At 43.1% G+C, this 23407-nt stretch overlaps 1 protein-coding gene across 3 annotated transcripts in view; it reads right to left on the reverse strand.

Annotated features, from left to right (window-relative positions):
• scube3 (signal peptide, CUB domain, EGF-like 3) overlaps positions 1-23407 on the reverse strand; it is an 83495-nt gene that overhangs the window by 11613 nt on the left and 48475 nt on the right. For 2 of the 3 annotated variants that reach the window (XM_030118181.1, XM_030118180.1), the window contains exons 5-10: positions 21529-21675; positions 19164-19280; positions 13657-13704; positions 7274-7390; positions 5650-5772; positions 592-708 (exon numbers count right to left, since the gene is read on the reverse strand). In XM_030118181.1, the coding sequence (XP_029974041.1) occupies positions 592-708; positions 5650-5772; positions 7274-7390; positions 13657-13704; positions 19164-19280; positions 21529-21675 (669 nt within the window). The remainder of the gene's footprint in view (positions 1-591; positions 709-5649; positions 5773-7273; positions 7391-13656; positions 13705-19163; positions 19281-21528; positions 21676-23407) is intronic. The other variant, XM_030118182.1, reaches the window with a different exon arrangement.

Consider the following 23407-nt stretch of genomic DNA (forward strand, 5'->3'; position numbering starts at 1 on the left):
CTACAGCCATCGCTGCCGCTCTTGCAGTCTGCACACCAACATGTTCACAAACACAGCGCCAGCATGCTGACGCTTATCAGATGCAGTGGTTCCCCAGATTTCACCCATATTTTGTCGTTCGGTAGACGGCGTGGTGGAGAAGTGGTTGGTGCCGTCACCTCACAGCAAAATGGTTCATCCTTGCTGCTTCTGCATTGTTTGCATATCTCTACTCTGCCTGCCTGGCTTTTCCCTTCTCAGTCTTTCTCCCAGGATCCAAACATACGAGTGTTAGGAGAATAAATGACTCTTTTGAAGCTCTTCGTTTCCCTGAAACATCCTTTCTCCAATAGATCCCTCCTCAGCTGATCCCCTCCCATCTCAAGCTGGCCTTTCGAACTTTTACCTTGACACCGCTCAACCTGAACTGACTAATTTTAAACTTTCACCATTGTTTGATAGAAAATTCCTGTCTGTAACATAAAAGAGTGACTAATGACAGAGGTGTGTGTGTGTGTGTGTGTGTGTGTGTGTGTGTGTGAGATCCAGAGTGAGAAACAGGCGCTTCACCTCTACAGACAGCATTTAGGGGGAACAGACGCGCTGGCTCACCTCCGCAGTGCGCCAGCCCGTAGAGGACGTAGCCTTTATGACAAAGACACTGGAAACTGCCGGCAGAGTTGACACAGAAGTGGTCACAGGCGCGGTCGAAAGAGCACTCGTCGATATCTGTGGAGACAGAAAGACGAGCCGTCAGGCCCAAAAGTTTCTGTTTTCAAGCAGGACTGTCTCAAACATACATCATGACACGTGTTTCTCTTTTCCTCTTCTGTATTGTATTCATTGTTTGTCATAAATTGCAATGGGTCAAATCACATGTCACGGCAAGAAAAGCAGTTTTTCCCCCCCTCGCCCCCTCGAAGGAAGCCGTCTTTCTGTTTGGCGCCTGGTATAGTGGCTGACCTCCTGCAGTCAAGCAGTTTTCCATTTCGATGCACTGAAATGAAATTTTTCAAGTATTTTCAAAATAACAAGCACCCACAGCAGGAGTCAACAGAAAGTCTGCTCTTCACCTTATAATAAGAGCCAAGGGTTTTCTTCTCTTTTTTTTGTTCCTGTCAGTCACTTTGCCTTTTCTCATCCTTAACCGACCATAAATGACACACGGTTGTTGGAAAGCCTGTTATTTGACGTGCTCAGTTTTGACATGATTTGAGGAACTCATGTTTAATCATCACTGTAAAAACAAATGATCACTTTAGTATTCGGATAAACACATCACAGCATGAATGCTGATAAGAGGAGGCTGGTTTTCAGCACATCTGATCTTTCTGACCACGTCAGTCACTTCTGAAAAGCTACCGCAGCTCCGTCCTACCTGTTAGTTTCCACTTCAGGTTTATCTTTTTTTATTTTGTACGCTTCTCTCCTTTTTTACACACACATTTTGATTAAATTGCTTAAATGTCACGGGCTTGCAAACTGTAAACACTGATACATAAAGCTACAGGAGACTGACATTTGGAACTGTCGTGATCAAGGTCTGCATTAATGTTAGCCATAATCTGTGTCAAGCCCAGGCAGTGCATGCTGGGAGAGATGCCGCGGTGCAGCGTGGCTCAGCGTCTGACTGGTTAATTTAGGAAAGGTTCTCTGGATTTTCCCAGGAATATCAGGCTTTCATCTGCTGCATCTGAACTCCTCTGGGTTATGAGGCAGCGCCAGCTGCCATCAAACAGATGACACAGGTATTTCACAGCAATTACAGAAGTTCAGTTAAATAATGGGCTGCCTCGAAGAAAGCAGAGAAACAGACAGACTGATAAATGTCTGCACAAATCACGCGTGGTTAACAAGCACATTTGCAAAGGGGGCACAATCTTTCATCGACTCACAGTTGAACTTTTGAGCTTTTCATGCTTTGCAGGTGGATTGTGAGAGCTCCAGATGGATAAAAAAAGAAAAGTATGTGTTTAAAAGCCTATTAAGTGATCAATTCACAGAACTGTCCAGAAGCTTTTGAAGGCCACTCAGAACAACACTAACAAAGAAATGCTCAACTCCTCCTTTTCTGTGGCAAAAGATCAACTTCTGCAGTTCAGACCCAATTGAGGATTAACTTAATAAATAAAGAGATCTTTTAAAACCCATAATTCTCCGAGAGAGATAAAACACGAAGGAAAACAAACTCAAACTTGTCCCCTGCAGAGGCCTCTTGAGTGTGGACGAGCACAGTGGGGGTTGGTACTTGCTGGATGACTCACTGCAAAAGTGATGGTATTCCGGCATATTAAAAATAAAGTTTACTCAAGCACTCTTTTAAAAAGGGAGCGTCTAAAAACCCTCGGGGAATTAGGCGTGGCGACTGAGTTTATCCTGAAAAAATGCTTTGAGAAGTGACGCCAGAAGACGATTTGTAACTTATCATTATATTGTTTTGTGTTGTGCCACGCCAGAGAGCAGATGTGTGATGACATCTGGGAGTCCTGCAACCCTTATTTACAAGGCAGCGAGGGTGAAGTATGCGCTGGGTGAGTGCAGGACTGCATCATGAGGGGATGTACGTGCAGAACGGTTACATAGCTGCTGTGCACCACCTAAAAGCTGGAGGAGCAACAAGAAGAGATAGAACATTCGACTTTCTTTCTGCTTTTTCCTGCCTTCATCACCGCAACCTGTAACATTATCCATAGAGAGAAGGAAGAAAATAAAAATAAGAGTCAACTGAGGTAGCATGAAAATTAAAAAAAGGGCAGTATTGTTTGTTCCGAATGGATAATCCCTCCATCGTAGATGTTCAGTCTGCAGAGAGTCTGATGAACATCTCCCTGAGTGCCCACATATGGATTAAGAGTGAGGAGCTGATGAGACGGAGACTCTGGAGGGTGTCGTGGGTGGAGGAATGTTGACGGGGGCTCAGCGGACATGTCCCGTCCTGACTTATGGGCCACGGTCCACTGACAGCAGGGAAACACCGTGACTGTTTAAACCGAGATAAACCCAGAGTTCAGTTTACACATCTCAGCACACTGCGAAGACAGCAAACGTCTATTTAAGAGTAACCGATACCTCAGAGCACTTCCACACACAACCCAGCAGCCACTGCCACAATCGGGGCTGTAAATTTACCCCAAATACATCTGATCTTCTTCATCTTTCACATCTGGAGTTAATCAAAAAAGTGTGATACACGACAGGAATTTGGTTGGATATTTAGTCAATTACAGCAATGACTAAATGTCACACGAAGAAAATTTACAGAAACACTCAGCAAAGTTTATTCTGCAGCTATTAAGGGGTTTTGCAAACTCAGATTCTAAATGATAAAATCATTGATTGCAACAATAATTGCATCTGGCAAGACGCGGACAACTCTAAAGACAATGCACATAAACAACCATTAAACAGTTTAACACATCACAGCACCATCTGAATTAGCAGTTATGATGTGTGCGCAACGATTTGTCCAGATTTTAGTAATTTAGTAACTCTTTACAGATTGGTTAACCTCCACCCATCTTTACTTTTTAAAAGGCTTTGCCTCTGTAAAATGCTTCATTTAATTCCCGGTCATATTACTAAACTGCAGCCAATTAACCTAATGTGTTGCAAAACGGTCTACCGGCCTACTTTATCAGGGCTGAATTGTCTCTGTGCAGCTTTTCTACTCAAAATTAATTTTTAAAGAATTCTTAAAAAATGTATGCAATTGAAAATATCCCAATTACTCACTTAATATATAATCTCTGCTCAAATACAGATTTGCGATTTTTTTTTTTTTTTTTTTAATTTAATACATTTTCTCAACCTTTTTGAAATTGCCATGACAAAAACCCCAATATGGTATCCATGCATCCTCTCTTCCACTTCATCCAGTTAAGAATCCTGCGGTGCTGGAGCCGACCCCAGCTGACTGAAGTACACCAATCCATCACGGGAAAACAGACAGACAACCGTGCAAATTCACACACCCAGCGATCCAGAAACCGGCAAGCTTTTCAACTGTGAGAGGACACCAGAGCAACAGGAAAAAAACCATGCAGGCACAGAGAGATCATGCAAACTCCACACAGAAAGGCCTGGCCTTGATATGAGTCCGCAGTGTTCTCGCCATAACCACCATGTGCAATATGCCTTTCTATACTCGTATTATATCATACTAGCTAATCCATGCTGCATTGGACTAAATATGGACTAAATGGAGCTGTTTTTGTTTCTTGTACAACTTATACAAAGCTGCCAGTTGAGTAGAGAGATAGCAAATAGCCATGTTGATCTATTCTCCCAATTTCAAAAGCTGGAAGAAAACACACACACCGAAAAGTCACAATGCAATATGCGGTGCAGACGATAAGTTAAAAGAAGTGTTACTGCACTGAAAGAGCAGGTGAAAGGTATACAGACCAATATTAAATATAAAACACATGGGAATGACAGAGGCAGCTAAAGCAATAAGGGTAAAAATATTTAAGAGGAAGTTGAATCTTTCCTAAGAGGCACTTCAGTGTTATTTTGCCCTGCTCTCTACCAAAGTGTGAAGATAAATATGTTATGAATGAGAGGAGAGGATAAGAGGCGAGCAGGTGACTGTGTGAGAGCCTGGAAACGCCTCACTCGACAGGAGGCGAGCTTTATCACGACCCTTCACTCTAGACAAAACACACAGCACCAAACAAGGACAACGCTGTTCCAAAGTTGAGTGTGCACCCAAACAGCACATGGCTGAGTTGGTTAAGGCACGGTGCCACGGAAAACAAGCAGCCATTTACGTTCCCACATGCACAGCCTGCATTCTCCCAGTTATCTGCATTAGTTTCGCAAAATAAACTTTGCATTGTTTGGCTCTAAATAATGAAAGAAAGGCATCCCATCAAAAATAAATTTGGAGAGAGAAGAAAGTGGCAGCAGAGCACGGTGACACAGTCAATGTTTTCATTGGGCACATATGATGTTTGCCGACTGCGTACCGAGCGGTGTGATTCAGTGCAGCAGCTCGTTGCATGACGGTGATGTGTACCAGACTGAATATTGATTGACCACATCAATAAAGTGAAGGGAGTGAATTTGAAAAAAAAAAAAAAAAAAAAAAAAAGAAGCATGTCATCTGTTTTTCCACTTAGAGAGAGGCTGACGCAGCTCTGCAGTTCGAGCCTGTCTGTCTTCTCTCAGCAGAGTTTTTTTTTTTTTTCTGTCGTGGTATCATTCATCCAAGCACCAGTCTTATTGAAGTGCGACTTTAATTTGCCACACCTGTGTTCGGAACTTGGCAAACTCCTATTTGTTCTGCAGCTCGCTCCCCGACACCTCTAGCTGAGCGATGGCTGCCACCGAATATAACCAGCAAACCGGCCAGAGAGGCCTGGTTTGGCTTCACCACAAGCTGGAAAGCACTGGAAGCTGGATCCAGCTGGTTTAACACTCCCATCCTGTTGCATTTGGAATAAACCATTTCAATTAACAAGCCTCTATGCAGTGGATATGCATGTTCTCCCTGTGTGTGGGTCATTTTGTTTTTTGGTTTTTTTTTGTTTCCTGCTATAGATCCAGTAGAGCTGAAGCGTGAAGTGTGTGTGGTTGCAGATATATCTGTTGGATAAAACAGTCAGTTCATTCTTAATGTATATTCCAAAGTATAAACGACGCAGAAAGATAAAGATTTGAGACACGTACCTTGGCAGGTTCGCTCGTTGGTTAGCAGCTTGTAGCCCTTCTTGCAGCTGCACTCGAAGCTCCCCACTGTGTTTCGACACACATGATCACACCCCCCGTTGTTCAGACGGCACTCGTCAATGTCTGCGAATACAAAATGTTAATGAGGAGTGGATACAGCAAATCACTTATGGCAACTGAGGAGCGGAGAAAATGATGCCTCAACCTGCAGAACGTGACTTTTTTTGTCACATGCAAGTGAAAACAGACTGAGTGTAATAATAAATGTGCCTTCTGTATCATATCATAGCACATCTTGCAGACATTTAGCGAAGGATTTAGCAAGTGCTTATGAGGGATTTACAGAAGTACACAGAGTCAAGTCATTCTTGGTGGTCTCATCACTGTGAAACATTTTGTTTCCAGGATGAAAATATTGATTGTGACAGCTCGTCAAGTCATCACAGAGAAGTGAAGATATCTGGACAGAGGTAATTAGGCTTTTGGTGAAGAATAGGAAAAAAATGTCTGTTGGGTAAGATTAAAAGACCAAAAACTTGAAATGAGCGGCAGGGAATTATTTACTGGCCTTGAGATGGACTAAAAATGTATTTGCGTGTGTTTTTAATGGGCTGCAGCTCCACACAGGGAGGCCTTGAGGCGGTAAAGCCTTTAAATCACTGCTGTCCATCTCCTTCCGATTACCCGGCTCTTTCGTTCTGCGGCCAATACTCAATCGATACGCCGTGTGTTCCTGCCTGCTTTTAGATGACTGTGCCCTGCCTTGACAAGTTTGGCAGCAGCCCTGATTAATTCTGAATCATCATCGTAAATGAGGCGTCTGTCTCTTGGGGGAGTCATCATCATCTGGTTGAAATAAATGCATGAGAGATGGAATTAAATAATCCGTTCCTTGCTCCTTCTTTGTCTCCGATCCTCATAAGTGCCTGGCCTGAAGCGAGCTCCTGTCTTCTTTTGCCAGTGCAGCCTGGGTTTATTTTCCTCGCGTTTTCTCTCAAACTCAACTAATATAAGCCAATCTACTTCTTCGGCATTTAGCATCATTTAAAAAAGAACCATAGAAAGAATGTGAAGTCCGATCTGAACTTCCCTGGTCAAGCATAGCCCCGTTCTTTCTATCCCTGTAAGAAATGCCAAAAAAGATGTATCTGATAATAAAATTGTACACAGGGCTTTAAAATGATTCATTGCATGTAGGATAAGTAAAAAAAGCTGCTAGAATGTGCAGGTCGCCTGAGCTAAGGATGCTGTGCAGACATCCAGGGAGCAGGATGACGGTGTTCCGGTGGAAAAACTGTCAGAAAAATCGATGCCATGACAAAATATTGCTCAAAACGTGTCACTGCAAAGGAGGTAATAGTGTGCGATGGGTGACATGGATACACACACCGTTGCAGGCCTTGCGAGAGTCGTTAATGAGGGGGAAATCTAACTGGCGGGGCTGGAGAGGTGCTAACTGGGCGTGAGCGTGAATAGCTGTACGGTAATTCCTGCGGGCTCCAGGTGGAGCCGGAGCGAGGCTCCGGCGCGCCTGGCGGAGCGACAAGCGGGAGATTCATTCGGTGACAGCTGGACAGGTGCAGCCCGAACGCTGCCGGGAACCGCGGGCGACGGGCGGGCTCACCTTTGCAGGTCTTGCGGTCCGGCTGCAGAGTGAAGCCAACGGGACAGCTGCATCGGACTCCCGTCACCGAGTCGTGACACGTGCTATCACAGCCGCCATTGTTCACTGCACAGGTCTCTGCAGTGAAACGAGCACTCAGTCAGACATTTCCCACAGAAAACAAAACACTTATTCCCCCACACATGCACGCAGGTATCACAGTGAGAGAAAGGGTCTTCACATTCACAGATCGTTTCTGCAACGCTCAGTGATAAAGAGGAAATAAAGATGAAAAAACAGGAAAGAGTTGTTCAGAAATGTGGAGAGTTAACACAGCCAAACATGGGATTTCATATTTTCTGTGTGTAAATTTGCGGGAAAAGTGTGTGTTTGTGCGCTTGTTTGTTTATCTTTGGTCGAGGTGAAAAGTCCTTGTAACGACTGCCGACATCTGTCTCGTCTCCATCATCAAGGTACAGCTTTCACTTCCAGACAAATATGAACAAAACACTTTTTCTTGGTTTTTACAAAACCTTCCAGGCATTTTGAAGTTGAAGGAAAAAAAATAAAGCAATTTCAGCTCCCTGGCCCTTGTTTTGGCTTTACTGATTTGAAAGAGGCAGGTAGTCAGTCAAGACAGGACGGCTGAGCTGTGTTTCTGGGACAGTGACAAATTCCACAGATACTTTCATTTTAAGCAGCAGTGAAATCTGGAGACATTCGCCCTCAGATCAGAGACCAGGGGGGCCTCACGGGTTACCAGATTTATACGCAAAAGAACAAACAAAAAACCCTCACACGTTCACATAGTTGGGAACAAAGTGTACAAACCGAAGTATTTTTGTGATCGGAAACAGTGGCTTTAAATTGCCGTGAGGCGAGTGGTCATCTCCACAGCTCATCACGTCTCTCTAATGGGCTGCAGGAAACTGGCTGGCAGCTCCTCTGAAAAGGAGCCAGCGCAGCTGGCTCAGTCCGCGACGCGACTTCACACTGGCAGGAGGAGCGCCGCTCGCACATGACATTAAACTGGGACTGCAGCTGCACTTTTTCCTTTCTCTCATTTTTTTTTAATACATAATGAGGAACTCTTTGACGGACCAGTTAGTCCTCCACACCTGAAAGTAAAACTGCACAGCCAGAAGCAGCAATCATTGAAACCTTGTAAAATCTCCGATATCAAAGCAATGCGGGTGCTTTCAGTGGTACGATGTTGCTTTATACCTGATTTGTAGACTGTCCAGTAGACGCTGAACAAAAGCTAAGCAAGTACTGAAATCTCCATGATGAAGGCCACTAAATATAAACTCCATGACAGAAAAGAGAGAAATCTTGATAATGCATAAAACACAACACTTCCTCATGTTAAGTCCTGTTCAACAGGCTGACCAGTAATGTTGGGAAGAAAACTAAAGTTAAATAAAAACATGTTGTTCACTACTTATGGAAATGATGAGGGATTCCAAATGGAGTTAGTAATCACCAAAATGTTACTGATCTAATTACTTGTCACCTTTGTGAGACGTGAAAAAGGTGATAGAGCTGCAGAGTCTCGGTTCACGGCCTGAATCCTCTGAATGATGCGGCCTTGATAATCTTTGGAGGACAGCCCTTTGCAGGTTGGGTAATTTGCAGGGTAAAGCTAACAAGATGAGACGATTTATGAGGCATTACCGGCCTCACACCGGTCGCTCTCTCTGCAGCCGGACCGCAAGACCTGCAAAGGTGAGCCCGCGTTTCCGGGCTTTGTGTTTTTGGTGACACTTTGCTGGAGATGTTTCACTCAGCACGACTAATATCACTTATTTCTAAACCTATTTTTCATTCACTTTGTTTGTGATCTGCTTGAGTTGAAAGTCGAGGCCGGCACCCCGAAGCGTTTTCCTCTCCTGTGGATCTGATGCCCATGGTTGGACGTTGGGTGGGCCAAAGAGTGTACGTCAGTTGAGAATTTATGTATAAGCAAAACAGATTGTTTGATGTTACCGAACCTACAACTGCAGCTGCAGCTGTAGTTCCTGTAATCAACCAGAAATTGTCACTAATATACATAACAAATCTGAATAATAGCAAATGCTTCATAGGTATAACCAAAATGTTTGCAGGCGATATTCAGGCTCAATAATCATCACTATTTTATAGAAGATAAGAGAAAAAAAAAAAAAAAAAAAAACTTGTTGACTCAGACAACAATGCCAAAATTATTAAATATTAACTCCTCGGGATTTCTGGTGAGGTGTTTACCTTATTTTGTCTGGCTGAAAGCTCACAAATGAGCGCAATGCCTCGCCCCAGCCCAGACTGGAGACTGAGGCGCTGCGGGTTCACATAATTGCAAAGTGTGAGCGGAGACAGTTGGCAGACGGGCCGATAAGGCAGTGCTGGGACATGCCTCCAAAACGCTTAGTCAGACAGTCATCTCACCAAACGGTAATGATCATGTGTTAAGAGAGCAAAGAAACATTTCTGACATTATGGTTTCGTGAAGAAAGCGCCGAGACGCATGCCCCGGTATGTGTGTGTGTGTGGGTTTGTGTGTTTTGGATGTGCACCAGCCACCTCCTGTGCAGCGCACCGGGTTGGGACACGCAATTACTGTAATGGTGGGCCGACTTTTTGTAAATGCTCTCTGCAGGGTGACGCGCAGGGTGTTTGGTCTAACGCTGAGCCTGAGACTTCGGCGTATGGGTTTCATATGGAGAGGGTCAGACGGTGAACGGAATCTTTTAACAGAGGCCGCAGGATTTCAAGCTGCAGCACTTCTAGATTTACATCAGGACTGTTGACAAGCCGCTTGTCATCAGACATTTAAAATACACCAAGAAGTGATTTTCCACAGAAGGCACAAGACGGACTGAGAGTTTTGCACTGAGATTTGATGACCTATGTCAAAAAAACCGACAAAGTGGGAAGTTACAGTAAATTCCCAATTTGCATGTTCTCCCTGTGTGAAAGTGGGTTTTCTACATGTGCACCGGTTTCCTCCCACAGTCCAAAAACATGCGGACAAGGTTAACTGGTGTTTAAAGTGCCTGAAGTGTGTGTTTACCTGGTGATGGACCAGCACTGCGTCTGCAGTGTCCCTCCCTTTACTCATAACCAGCCGGGATCAGATCCAGCCACCCATGATCATCAGTCAGATAAAAGGGTGTAAACGACGTCTGATGGGTGTTTGGGTTCTGGCAGCGCGCTGGTGCAGCACTTCTATCATTGCTACTTGACCTGCTGTGGTCTTAAAAATATACGTTTCCTTCCTCATTGTTGCAGAGTTGGATAAAGGAACTGATTTATCTGGGGAGCCTGGACACAAAAGTGAGGAGTTAGGCATGGAGCAGGAAGTGGCTGGCTTGTGCCTACTAAAGATTTATGGGATGTTTTCTTTAACCCACATCATAAAAACTTAACCTTTTTGAAACACTTACTCCGCTTGCACTTTTTCCTCCCTTCGCTCTGTGTTCTGAAAGACTCATTTGGCTCCTGTTTTCATTCTTTGTGTTGGTATCTGAGCTGCCAAGGTTTCCCAAAGTGCAGTTTATATCCTGGCACTCCTGTTTAGGCCAATCTTCTCAGCAATCCACACTTCAGTTTGAGCAGGTTGAATTACCCAGCACTCCATTAGCCAAACTTTACAACCTGGTTCGAGCCAGTGAGCAGCTTGAATCTGAGTTAATCTTTTGACGACTCTGTTTTCTTTAGATTTCAAGACAGACCAGAATAGTAGTTTATAACCCTGTGCAATTCAAATGAAATCATTGAAGAGCTTTTTAGGGAAATTGGTGACTCTAAAGTTCCCCCAGGGATGCATGGGCATGAGCGTATAGGATTGTGTTAACTCTCCAATGGAGATCTGTCCACTATATACCCTGCTTCGCACCCGGTGTTGGTTGGGATTCTCTCCAGCCCCCGACGACCAGCATCTGGATGAAGCGGTTAAAGAAGATGACGGATGGATGTTTGGATTTTCTTGACCAAACAGCAAACATACAGCCAGAATAAACTCCCACAGAAAGAGCAAAAGTTATTGGATTAAAACCAAACTGAGCCTCAGAGGTGAATGTTCACTTAATAGTGCAGGCCGCACAATAATAAAGTTATATTATGAGTCGATAACATCTTCTCCAGGTACGGCTGTAAAGCTGCTTTAGGTGCGGTACAGTAGCACAGAAAACAAATATGCAAAATATATCTCCTGTGCTCCTTTTATTTCTATTTCTGAGATGAAGAAGAGGAAAGAAAAAGAAGAGGAAACTAGGACACAAATTCTTGAAATAGGTCACACTGTAATATTTTAGTATGTGGTGTGCACGTATACAGTAGTGACTAAAAACGCCATTGTTCGACTTCTTACCTTGAATGGGCTACTCCTCTGAGATCAAACCTCGCCCCACATGGTATAATTAAATCGTAAATCTCTTTGATGTATCAAGGTTTGATATGTCTTCACAGATTTATGAGTGCATTTTTCCTGGTATCTTTGCCATTTCTATTAAAACGCAGCTCATCCTGAAATTTTCGCTGGCTCGCATTAGCGATATCATCAAGTTTCAGCTTCTCTCATTTCCCTCCACATGTGCTCCGTCGCTCTCCTCACTGCAAATGTAGTGAAACAAATGCCGTCCGGCCACAAAACTGGAGAAGAAATCTCTTCGGTTGATTATCTTCAGCGTTTTCTGGACACGCGAGGACACGTGTGAGGGGGAAAAAAAAGAAGAAGGGAGACCCTGTGTTTCATCTTTTGTCTGAATCACGTGCGCTTTATTGGCTCCCTGAAAAGAGTTAATAGGCCATGACGACGAGTCCGGGAACACAGCGTCCGAGTGTTTGAAACGGTGCAAGCTTAATTTCACTCATTTCAGTCATATCAAAACACAAATAATAAAGTCTTTGGTTCGCTTCCCGAAAGCAAACTGGTCATGTTTCAAACTCCTGGCGAAGCCCTGCAGCGCTTGTGCCAGTGCATCCCGATTCAATAGATTACCGGAGTGAAAAGAAGGGTTTCTATTGCATCTGACAATAAGGTTCAACCAAAAACAACCCCAGATGGGAATGAAAAGTGTGTAAAGGAAGTACAGAAACAAAAGCTAAGAACAACATTTAAACCCTGCACAGCTGCACCTCAAATGGGAATGTCATTAAAAAGTTCCGTTTTTTTTGTCAGTTATTTCGATATTTATAACACAGTAAAACATCTAATGGTGCAAAATATTTCAATATTTTGCTTACTTTTTGATTTTCATGAAACATAAGTTAAAATTATTTCTAATGTTTAAAGAAAGCATCTAAACATCTGAAAAAAAAGCTCAGTTTATGTCTAATGAAGCTAAAAAATAAAAATTCTAATTTTGAAATGTATCTTTTTCCATGTAAAAAAAAATCTATCACACTGAAACCATTTCAGTTTCAAATATGGCTCAAAATATGTTGTGGCAGAAGCCCTGAATGCAGGCTAATACACACCCACCAAACTACAACAGAACGACTGGGACACTGGCAAGTTGATAGTGAAATCAATTGGGTATAAAAAAAAACATCCCAGAGAAGCCGAATCTTTTTGAAAAGTAAAGATTAGGAAGTTATGGGGTCATTCTGTTAAAAAAAACAAAAAAAAAAAACAAAACCCTGTATTCAAATCGTGCCGTACTTCATAAGACCTGCTTCCCAGTGAGACACAACAGGTGAGAATGAACCATCCCAGATGTTTTTAAACATGTTCAGAATTTACATAAAGTTTCACTAAAAACATGCTCAGCTGGTAAGCTGTCAGTAACACTGATTTAGTTTTAAAACCATATCCAAGAACGGCTGGGCGTTTTTTTAAGAAAAAGTTAGGAGAGGTTCACAATTCTGGAAACATTTGAGGAATTGATGAACATTGCATCAAAACGAGACAAAAAAAAAGTGAAAATGATCCAGATCCACTAGTTTTTAAAGATTCTGATAGCAAAAAATCCAACATTAAAAAAAAGTTGCAGTTTTTGTATCTGTATTCTCTTAAGTACAGACAAGCCAGAATGTTGGAGTGCTGATACGTCCTATATTCACTGGAGTATTTCCATTGCAATCCATCAATTTATAAATGACTGAAACTACCAAAGACACGGTGTCCATGTGTCTCTTTCTCACTGTATAATCCTCACACCGCTGGTAAGAGACTCCCTGTTTGCAGCTGTGTTTTCAAAAGGTGTGGTTTGACATGGGCAGCAGTTGTTATTGAGAGGGCATTCACAGAAGAAAGAGGAAGGTGGTGGGGGAGTCAGAGGTCGAGGGTCAAGAAGGACGATGCCCCTGTGGGGAGGGGAGGGGCCTGATCAGCGCCTGCTAGCTTAGCTTCCTCCACCCCTCCCATCCCCACCCAACACACCCACCGACCCCCAGAGAGAGGAGTCAGAAGAACACATATTTACCATTAGGGAACAGCTGTGGGGCTGCCTGGGACTGGACACTCCTCTCTCCTACATGCACACACAAACACACACAAACACACACAACACGCGTGCACACATTGCAAAAAACACCACTTTAGTTCTCCGTACGCTTGAACCACACAGTATCCGAGTGTGAAAGCGGAGAAGAACTAGTTTCATGTGTTTTAGTCTATGTCCACCTTATTCTCAGCCCCGTGATTCTTTCTGTGACAGTTCACGCTGATTCCCAAAGATTTTCAGGGGAAAATACACAAAGCCATGATGGGCACACCAAAAACACTTTGTATATATTGTATAATGTGCTCACAATTAACTTCTGCTAGAGGCAGCCTAAAGAAGAGAGCTTGGAACATCAGGGACGATAACCAATCTTTTAACATGACAACGATCATACACTTTTTCAAATCATTTCATAATTGATTGCAAAAAAAAAAAAAAAAATCCACATGAAGACAAGCAAAAAAATTCAGCTTTTTATTTAAATGTTTTGAGTTTTTAAAACGACTGCACTATCCTCACTTGTTGAAGTACAGAAAAAAAACTTTCACTTTACCTGCAAAAGCCTGACACAGGCCTTATCCACTTGCTAACATTTTCCTATATTTTATACCAAGAATACAAAAAGAGTACATATGTGTGCTTCAACATCTTGACAATTTCACAGAGTTGCAACTAATTTTAACAAAAACAGGAGCAGCTTGAGAGTCACACTGAACTAAAACTTATGTGTACTGAGGTACGGAAGCATTTATTTAGTTAGGAACTAACTTCAGTCTTGGAACTGAAATTCTGATCAGATGTAAGGAGGTCACGACGCCCTTTTAATGTTCCAATCGGAGTCCATGTAAACGGAACATCAGATTGTTCTCAACTGCCTGAATTTTGAGACATGTTGTTTTGAGAAATGGACAGAAGTACTCTCTCCTTCATCAGATTCTGAATAGGAAGAATATTTCCATGATGTTTTGGTTTTAAATAGATGCAAAAAAAAGATTATTCTGGAGCCAACAAATCCCCTTTTCAATACTGGATCCAGGTTAAGCTGGATGTCATAAACTTCCAACTTCAGAGAACAAAGCATCATGGGATTGATCTACGGATACAATCAGATGATTTTTCTTGGTCCATATTAATACCAGGACAACCAGAAGAGGACGGCATGACCTCCTGATCGGAAAGAACTCAATCAGAAACAAACGAGAGCAGTTCATTGACGCCTCATTTGACATGACTCAGAACCACAAGAACTGTTCAGCTTTTACTCTTCAGCAGCTCATAAAATGCAACGATGGAATCATGAACATCAGGAACAGTGATCCCACATGAGGTACTGTTTTGTTTTAGATCATCTCCATTGTTAGAAACACAGTTTTATGAAAACATGTGAATCATATTCTTCAGCATCTAAAAGCAGGAATATCAGGGAGGACACTTTAAACAGGCCAGTTGTGTTGGATTGGTCTCTGAAGCGAACGGACGGGTTTCATCTTCCATTTATGTTCGACACACGTTTGTCGTTCCGCTCCAGTGTCGATGCCATAAAAAACAGCAAAACTTGTCCTTGATCTCAAAGCATTTCATCAAAAAAAAAAAAACCCAAAAAAACAGCACTACCCTATTTTATTTTATCTGAAGCCGCTTCTTTAGTCGTCCGCTTCATGCTCGGTAACAGAAAGCTGAGGTGTGATCACATTATCTCATTTATAGTATGACAAGTTGTTTTGCACACACATTTTCCCAAAAAAGCTCTGCCAACTTTTTCAGACTACAGTTTACCGAAATAAATAACTACAATTCATGAAAGGCATCACTGGGCAGGGAATAAGGTGGAAAGCTTGGCTGATAAGGTATTATTTCTCCTGCATTTAACAAATCATTAAGGATCATTTATGCCTGCAGGAGGTGATGACGACATGACAGAATGACATTATGCTGTTGCAAAAAGAAAAGACAGCCTCTCAGTGGTGAACAACTGAACAAACAGCAGTAATTACTTTCCAAATACTGACAACAAAGTGATAATGACAGGTCTTGGTCTAAACTGAAAAGGGGGTGACATCTCAAGGCAAAAGTGTTACCTTGCAACATGCAGTCATGCAAATATTCCACACAGTGCAGACAAATGGCAGTTTTGTTGTTTGCGTGCGAGCGGAGGCTTTTGCTAGTTAGTATGAGCACTGCGAACCTTGACAGACAGAGCAAGTGGTGGTTAGTGCTGCGAGCTGAAAGTCAGGGACAGCCACATTTGTTTCTTGCACTCTACGGACTCTTTAATGGTCAGATCATTTCAGAATAGATGTTGTTAGGCCGTTATGCCAAGTCTCTCAACTCTGACAGTGGCTCAGCCATAGGCATTATGCGCTGTCACTCAGGAGTATTTGAGAAAGCATTAGTGTCGTTCTGTTTTCAGCTGCTGTATAATTTATGTCAAATTATTGCTTTTAATTGAAGGCTTTTAACTCGACTAATTGTACAAGCGAAGTTGCCAAGCGAATCCCAACTCTGAGGGAATATTTAGCTTTTCACACACAGCTACAGGCCCATATTTTAGTATACAGGCCATTGCATTTATGCCCCCGATGAGGCGAGACTGAAGGATCGGGGGCATCATTTAAAATGGATATAGATGTTTTACATTTGAAATAGGCAAAATTATAATACTTTAAAAATTAAAAAAAAAAAAAAAAAAAAAAAAAGGGGGAGCTGGTTATAAGGGCATCTACAGTCGGCTCTTTAGAGGCACCAGATGAAGAAAGCAGCTGTAGTTGCAGTAGATCACACAGTACCACCACAGAGCATGCACAGTTCACAAGGACTGCCACAGCTCCGCCAATATGCCCCAATCCGGACGTGCAGCATCCACAAACAATGATTCTCAGCAGTCGGAGGACGGGGCGCTGTGAGATACATCTGACTACACCAGCATGAATGCACAGACCACCCGAAAAGAGAGCAACGTGTTTATGTTCTGGGCATATGCCTGCAGACTCCCTGTGTTTACATGCATGTGATGCATGCATGCAGGATATGTACTGTGTGTTTGCGTGGTTGTTTGTATAGCTTTCAGTTTGTATTATAAAATGCATCTCTCACTCTCTCTCTCTCAGTGTGTGTGCGTGTGCATGCGTGTGTGCACTGTGTCCAACTCTTCAGATGAATGAACTCCTAAGCATGTCTGCATCTGACTACTATTTGTGAGTGTTTATGATTTGCTGTGCTAACAGCATGAATGCTTCCACATGACGGTTGCTGTTTTCTGTTATCTCAACTTACTAGATGCACAGACCACAAACAGACCTGACTTTTTAGTACAGTTCCAGTCGGAAGTGCTACGAAAAAGAGTACGTATTTGTGAGAATATGACAGTCGGTGTTGCCACAAATACCACCCTCCCCCTCCAGCGAGCAGCGTAAACAGCAGAGTTGAGTCAAGAGGGATAAAGTAGAAACATTTACAGACTGAAAAGTATATGGTGCATCATAACGAAATGCAAAACCAACCTGAGTAGGAGAAATACCCACAGAATGAACGAAAATGTGGCAGAAATGCATACGAAACACCCAACAATTTGGACCGAAGAGTAAAGGTACAGCATACTGAAAGAGCCCACCCACCACAGAACAAAGCCCCTGACAAGGCAAAAGCTGTTTTGTAATCATGTGCCGTGTTGTTTTTGGACGGGGTATAGAGAGACTGAATGAATCATAAACGTTTCCAATCGATAGTGGAGCTAAACAGATTGCATTTTCACTTTGTCCTGTTTCTATGGATACCCTCGACACTCTATAGATGATTTACTATTTCCGAATGCGTCGGCTGAACATTAATTATTGCTGTGTGTCATGCAGACACGCGAAGAAATACAACAAACCCAGCAGGCCCTTTTTAAAAGTCACAATTGCAACAAAATGTGATTTGTTGGTTTCAAGAGAGGCCGTTTCTTTTATGCACAGAAATACATTAATTTCTTTCTTCAAAACAGAGTATAAAGTGTTGCTTTTTGTTTTAGCTAGAGGGATGAAGGGAGAAAGTGATGGTATTAACCCTGGCACCACAGACTGAAACATCAGTGCACCCTTTTTCAGCTATATATAAGCAGCAACTTCAGCATACATGGTTTTTCTCTTTTCTCTTATAGAAGAGGTCTGGGTTTGTTCTCATGGAGCTGGGTTCCACTGGATCTCTTGTCAGTCACTCTTTGGTCCGTGGTTCATTTGGCAGAGCCGTCGGTTTATTGAGGCTCTATTAACTAATTTGGAGTCCGAGAGACGGGGTGCCCCCGCGTCAACCTCAGAGAAGCCTCACCTACACTGCTGTAACCTCATCCTCTGCAGGGGAAGTCAGAGATTTTAACTGGCTGACTGCTTTCTAATCTGGCACGTCGAACGTACGTTTACTCCGTCACGAACGAGGCCGACGAAGACATATAATTTGGTTGCGGTGAACTTTGCGGTATCCCTCTGGCCGATGGGGTAGCAGCATTAACGGCGGGCCGGGTGACCAGATCTTGACACGGGCCTGGCTCTCATCAGCGCTGCGGTCATAAAGAGGATCCAGAAACACTGAGCTAATCAGCCACTACCCAAACCCAGTTCTCAAACTTAACAGCCACTGAAACCGAGCAACCGCCCCAGCAGTCCGCTCTGCAGGCGCACCGTCCTTTACTGGGTTTAACCTCATGAAAGAAAGTCTTAGTCGACTTAGGCCTCCCTTACGAAGGTCACCAATGCAACAAAGTACATGCTTAATTGGTTTGAATGGATTCAGGCTGTTGATGCAAAGCAGAAATGGCACATACGCCGAGTTGTCTTTCAATGTGCTACAAATCTTGATGAAAAATCTTTGCATTTCTGCATGGCTAACATCTATCGAGACATCCAGCTCTTCCGCTCTTGTACTTCCCATCGGACTTAAAACTGCCCTTCAGAACGGTTCAATATCCCTGTGCAGCTGAATGATTTTTTTTTTTCTAACTCAACTTAAGTCAACTGAGGCAAACACTGATAAATGCGAGTGGAAGGTTAGGTCAGGTGTGTGAGTTAATCCCCAATGGGAAGCAGTGGAGGAAATGACCCAAGGACTAATAGAAGGTGTGTGTCTGACATGACTGAGGAAAAGCAGAGGCAAAGGCACAGTGTCCAGTAAAACAGAGGGAGGAGGGGGAGGTGGAGGAGGAGAAGCCAAAGCAGATGCGGGAGCTGAGAGGTTACTGGAGCAGCAGTAGCAGAGAGGTAAGCACAGTGAGCGGTAGCCTTTTGTCCTTGTATGTCACAGATCATGAGAAAAAAGGCTTGAGGACACAGTTACTGTTACAGAGCCCGTTTCTCGACATGCACTTTATCACACAAACCTCATAATCAGGCATTAATTAAAAACTAGCTGTTGGGATATTGGGCGCCAAGCTAATCAAGTGCTCTTCTACGTTTTCCCTTTGAAAAGCTATCATGTCTTGCCTTTGGCAGTCGTACTGAGGTGAGACGACTCACCTACACAAGTCTTTCCATCGCTGTGCAGGACGAACTTCATGTGGCAGGAACACTTGGGGCCGTGGTCCGTCTCCTCACAGATGTGCTGGCAGCCCCCGTTACCGTAGTTACACGTCACTATCGAAGGGTACATGGTTAACACAAACAGCGCTTGCAGGAAAATCCTTCAATTTCCTTTTTTTTTTCCCAAGAAGGTCAGGTAAGAGACAAGAATATAAATGAAGCGACTGAATAACTAAAACTCATCTCTTAATGCTGAAGCATACAATCAAAGTGAAAAAGTGAACTTTGTTGAACATGTCAAACCTCTTTCTTTGGTGATGGTAGTTACGTGTGTGCACAGTAACCACCCTTGATGCGGACTGATCCATCTTTAGCAGCTTCAGGGTGAATCACTGTTACATTCATCTGCTTTGATCCTTTTATTGCAACTTTGAGATGAAACCCCAAGAGGCTGAAATAAGTATCGTGTGACAATGCAGGTGGTGGATAGCGCAGGTAACTAGCTTTAAATTGTGTGGAGTAAAAGCTTCATATCATTAAAAAACATTCTCCTCTCGACTCACTCAACATTAATTCATATGATACTACTGCATTTCATTCACATTGTGCATTTCCCTCCTACACTTCTCTCTCCATATCCTCTATTTCTACATGATGAAATGCAAGTGAAATGTTCATAAATGTATTAGGCTGAATTAAGATAAACATGCTGATTCGATCAACTGTGCGATTTGTACTGAATCCAAAATGCAGCATAAACACAAAAGACGCTGGAAAAATGACTGCATGAGAGCCCAAGTCGATTCATTTGGATGAAAATACCCCAAAAACTTAATTTTTGGTCCAACTGTTGACAAAAAAAAAAAAAAAACCTCTGCTCATTTTATTCTTCATGTTTCTATCTACCAAAGCTGGCTAAAAAGAAGTTTTCTCAGCTAACTTTAAGATGTGCTGCAACGTGAAAGGTCTCTGTATCACATTCTATTCAGCTGCGAGTTTTTTTTTTTTTTTTTAAATCTTACGGCGAGCAACAGCACCTAGTATTCACACTTCTGCAGCGGTTTGAAGTGACACTTTTTCGGCTTTACGCTCTCTTTCCCAAGGCGATATGTTCTCTAGACGTACACACCGAGGGCTCGGTTCAGACCAACTTCAGTCGTTCAGGATGTTTCAAAGAGGCAACTGTACATGTAGTAAAGATTTTTCAAGGTGAAAACAAAAACACAACTCAACAGAGTCCAAACAACACACTGACATATTACTACAAAGGGAAGCTCTCCGTTTCAAATACAGAGTTACAGAATTTATGGCAATTAAATCTCTGCACAACGACGTGACCTTTAGGTGTTGTTCTCCTTGCTTATTAAAGGTTATGTATAGCTGGGCTTAAATTAAGGTCTTATCTGCGTAACATAATGCACAGAAGGGCACGCACTGATTTACATATTCACCACCTCAAGTGCCAAATCTATGCTAATTACATAAACCACTGTCCTGGATATATTAATTCATTACTGCTCAGATGTAATCTTTTTATATTACTGATTGCAGAATTATATTGAGGCTGCAGAGGAACTGAGAGGTCACATTTTGAAAGTGTGGTTGAAACTACTCACTAAAACTCAGAGTGTAAAAGCAATTTCATGCATCATAACAATCTTATTTCTCTAAATGCACAAGAAAAAGGTGTGTGTCGTCATAAATATGAGGAAAATTACCATTTTTTTGTGCAGGTTTAAGTATAAATAAATTCATAAGCCCACAGGTGTGGGGGAGTTTTAACCTCGGCGCTTTTAACACACCTGTGATGACAGAGCCCGATCGGGCCGCGGCTTCCACCGCCATCCTGTCTGCACCCTACCATCCCAGCGCCTTTTGCCCTTTTCCTGGGCTGTCACAGAAAAACTATAGAATAACACTTCTCCAATCCTTATCCAAACACAGACAAATCCCCCATCAGCGCCGGCCCCGGCTCTGACAGGATGATCTCTGTTGCACAGCAACAGGAAGTGTGCGCTGTCCGTCAGAGCCGTCCCCTTCGAGTAACCTCCACGCCTGCCCTGGTTGTGTAAATGATCGCTCCCCATTTGATAAACATGTTTTTCTTTACGAGGACCGTTCGGAAGATTAGTCACAGCTTGGTAATGCAACATAAACGTCAGTAGCCAACTTCTGATCTCTTTGACGGCATCTGTGGAATTAGTGTAATTATCCATCATCGTCTGGTTTGCAACCCGGCTCACCTTTTCAGGAGGAGACTATAAACCTTCCTCCTGATGTATTGGTGCTGTGTGTGTGTGTGTGTGTGTGTGTGTGTGTGTGTCCCAGTGGGGGGACTATGCCCAGGGTTGAGCTGACTTACATTTGCAGTCCTTCATGTTGCGCGTGAGCTGGAATCCAGGTCGGCACTCGCAGGAGATGCCACCTTTCTGCGTCTCCCTGCAGATGTGAGCGCAGCCGTGATTCTTGTCCATGCAGGTGGGTCCCTCCTTTGTTCCTTCTGATTGTACTGTGGAGCGAAAAGCAAGAGCAGGGAAGGAAAAGAGAGCAAGAGAAAGGGATTAGGGGGAGGAAAGTTTATCTTTAACCGCCACAAAAAGATTACACCCTGTTTTTAAAAGCCAAGACCATTCAGTGAACTAAAGCAGTTTGACTTTAAATTAACTATCAGACTGATGGTAAGAGGACTTAAAAAATGTTGAAATGCCTGTCACGCATTCTGACCTCTCAGTGCCTCTTATGCCTACTGCTGGTGACTGACATGCCCAGTACCCCTTTACAAAGATCCCGGCACTTGTTGGAACATGCTCGCTCTTTTCAGGCTATAAAAAGGAGGCTGCCTACAAAAAGAATAAAACTCCCAGCAGGAGCTGATCCCGTAGACCTGTAATTTTAATTGAGGTAATCCCCCATAAAGAATAGAAAGGAGGAACACAGTGGGGAAAAAAAAAAAAGACCTCGCTAGGTTAAAATCCTCCCGCAGAGACAAAGATCAAAAGGGATTGCACTGAAATAAGACTGTCAGCGCACATTTTCATGAGTCATCAAGGCTGAAGCAGTTCACAAAGATTGTGACAAACCTTTAATGAAACAAAAAAATAAGAAGTTGTTGCAAAAAAGACATTTTACTGTTCAAAGCTGCACTAAACATAAGAGATGCATCAGTTCCGTGCGGTGGTGTATAAATACCTTGGCGGAGAAGCACACGGCAAAACATTCCCATGACTGAGACCCCTGTTTCATGAATTATAACGCAAATGCACGCAGCGCTCCCTCTGCTTTGACAATGCCGCCACCTTGGAGGGAGAAGACTGATATTTGACTTATTCACTGAAAAACTTCTCCACAGTGCAGATGCGCTGACAAACCCCAGCCCTCTGGCTCATTAAAAACCAAACAGATCTCCTTCTTTTCTCCCTCTCATCTGGCGAACAGGGAGGCAGTGAGCGCACTGTCACACTGAAAGGCGTTTGGAGGTCTGACTTTCTTAATTAGCCAACTTTTTTTGCTATAAATTGAAGCATTTGCATATGTGCGTCGAGTGTGTCAACACCTAGCAAAAGCACACACAACCTTGTGCGCTCTTCCTGTAAACTTGAAATACCGTGGAGCAGTCTTAATAACTCTGCTGTCACAGAGGAAATTCCACGTGCCCGCCTCCGGGGCTACAAACAGTGAGCGATCTCAGTTTGACAGAAACAAGGTTTTTACATCTTTCCATCCATAATTACTTATTTGTGTACTTTAAATCCGGCCTCCATAACCTCCCCTAATGATGCCCTCTTGTTTTCCATATGTTTTGCCAAAGAATCTCCCCCTTTTATGTATTTTCACTTGTGGCTGATGTCGGGAAATCTGCTTTGAGTGTCTTTTTTTCTACTTTAAAGAGCTGACAACGCAAATCTGGCAGATAATTCCAACCTCCTGGTTATATACTGTCCATCACTTTAGGTCTGTCAACATGTGTCACAAGGTCACTGGCCTTCTTCCACTGAGCTGTCGACGTCCGTGCTGGACGGGTGAGTTATCCGACACGAAACGCAACAACAGCCACACAAAGCCTCGGCGCTGAGCAAACACCGGGCCAAGGAGCAGAAAGCTCGCCAGAACCGAGTGAAGTGACCATGAATGAGCATCAATAGGGCAAAGGCTTTAAAAGTGCTGCGAATTTCACAGCGGGTCATGTGGACATTTAAACATAATGAGGAATTCATGGGGGCTTTTTCTTGGCTGTGTCTCTA

Source organism: Salarias fasciatus, chromosome 20, assembly GCF_902148845.1.
Source record: "Salarias fasciatus chromosome 20, fSalaFa1.1, whole genome shotgun sequence".
Lineage (NCBI taxonomy): Eukaryota > Metazoa > Chordata > Actinopteri > Blenniiformes > Blenniidae > Salarias > Salarias fasciatus.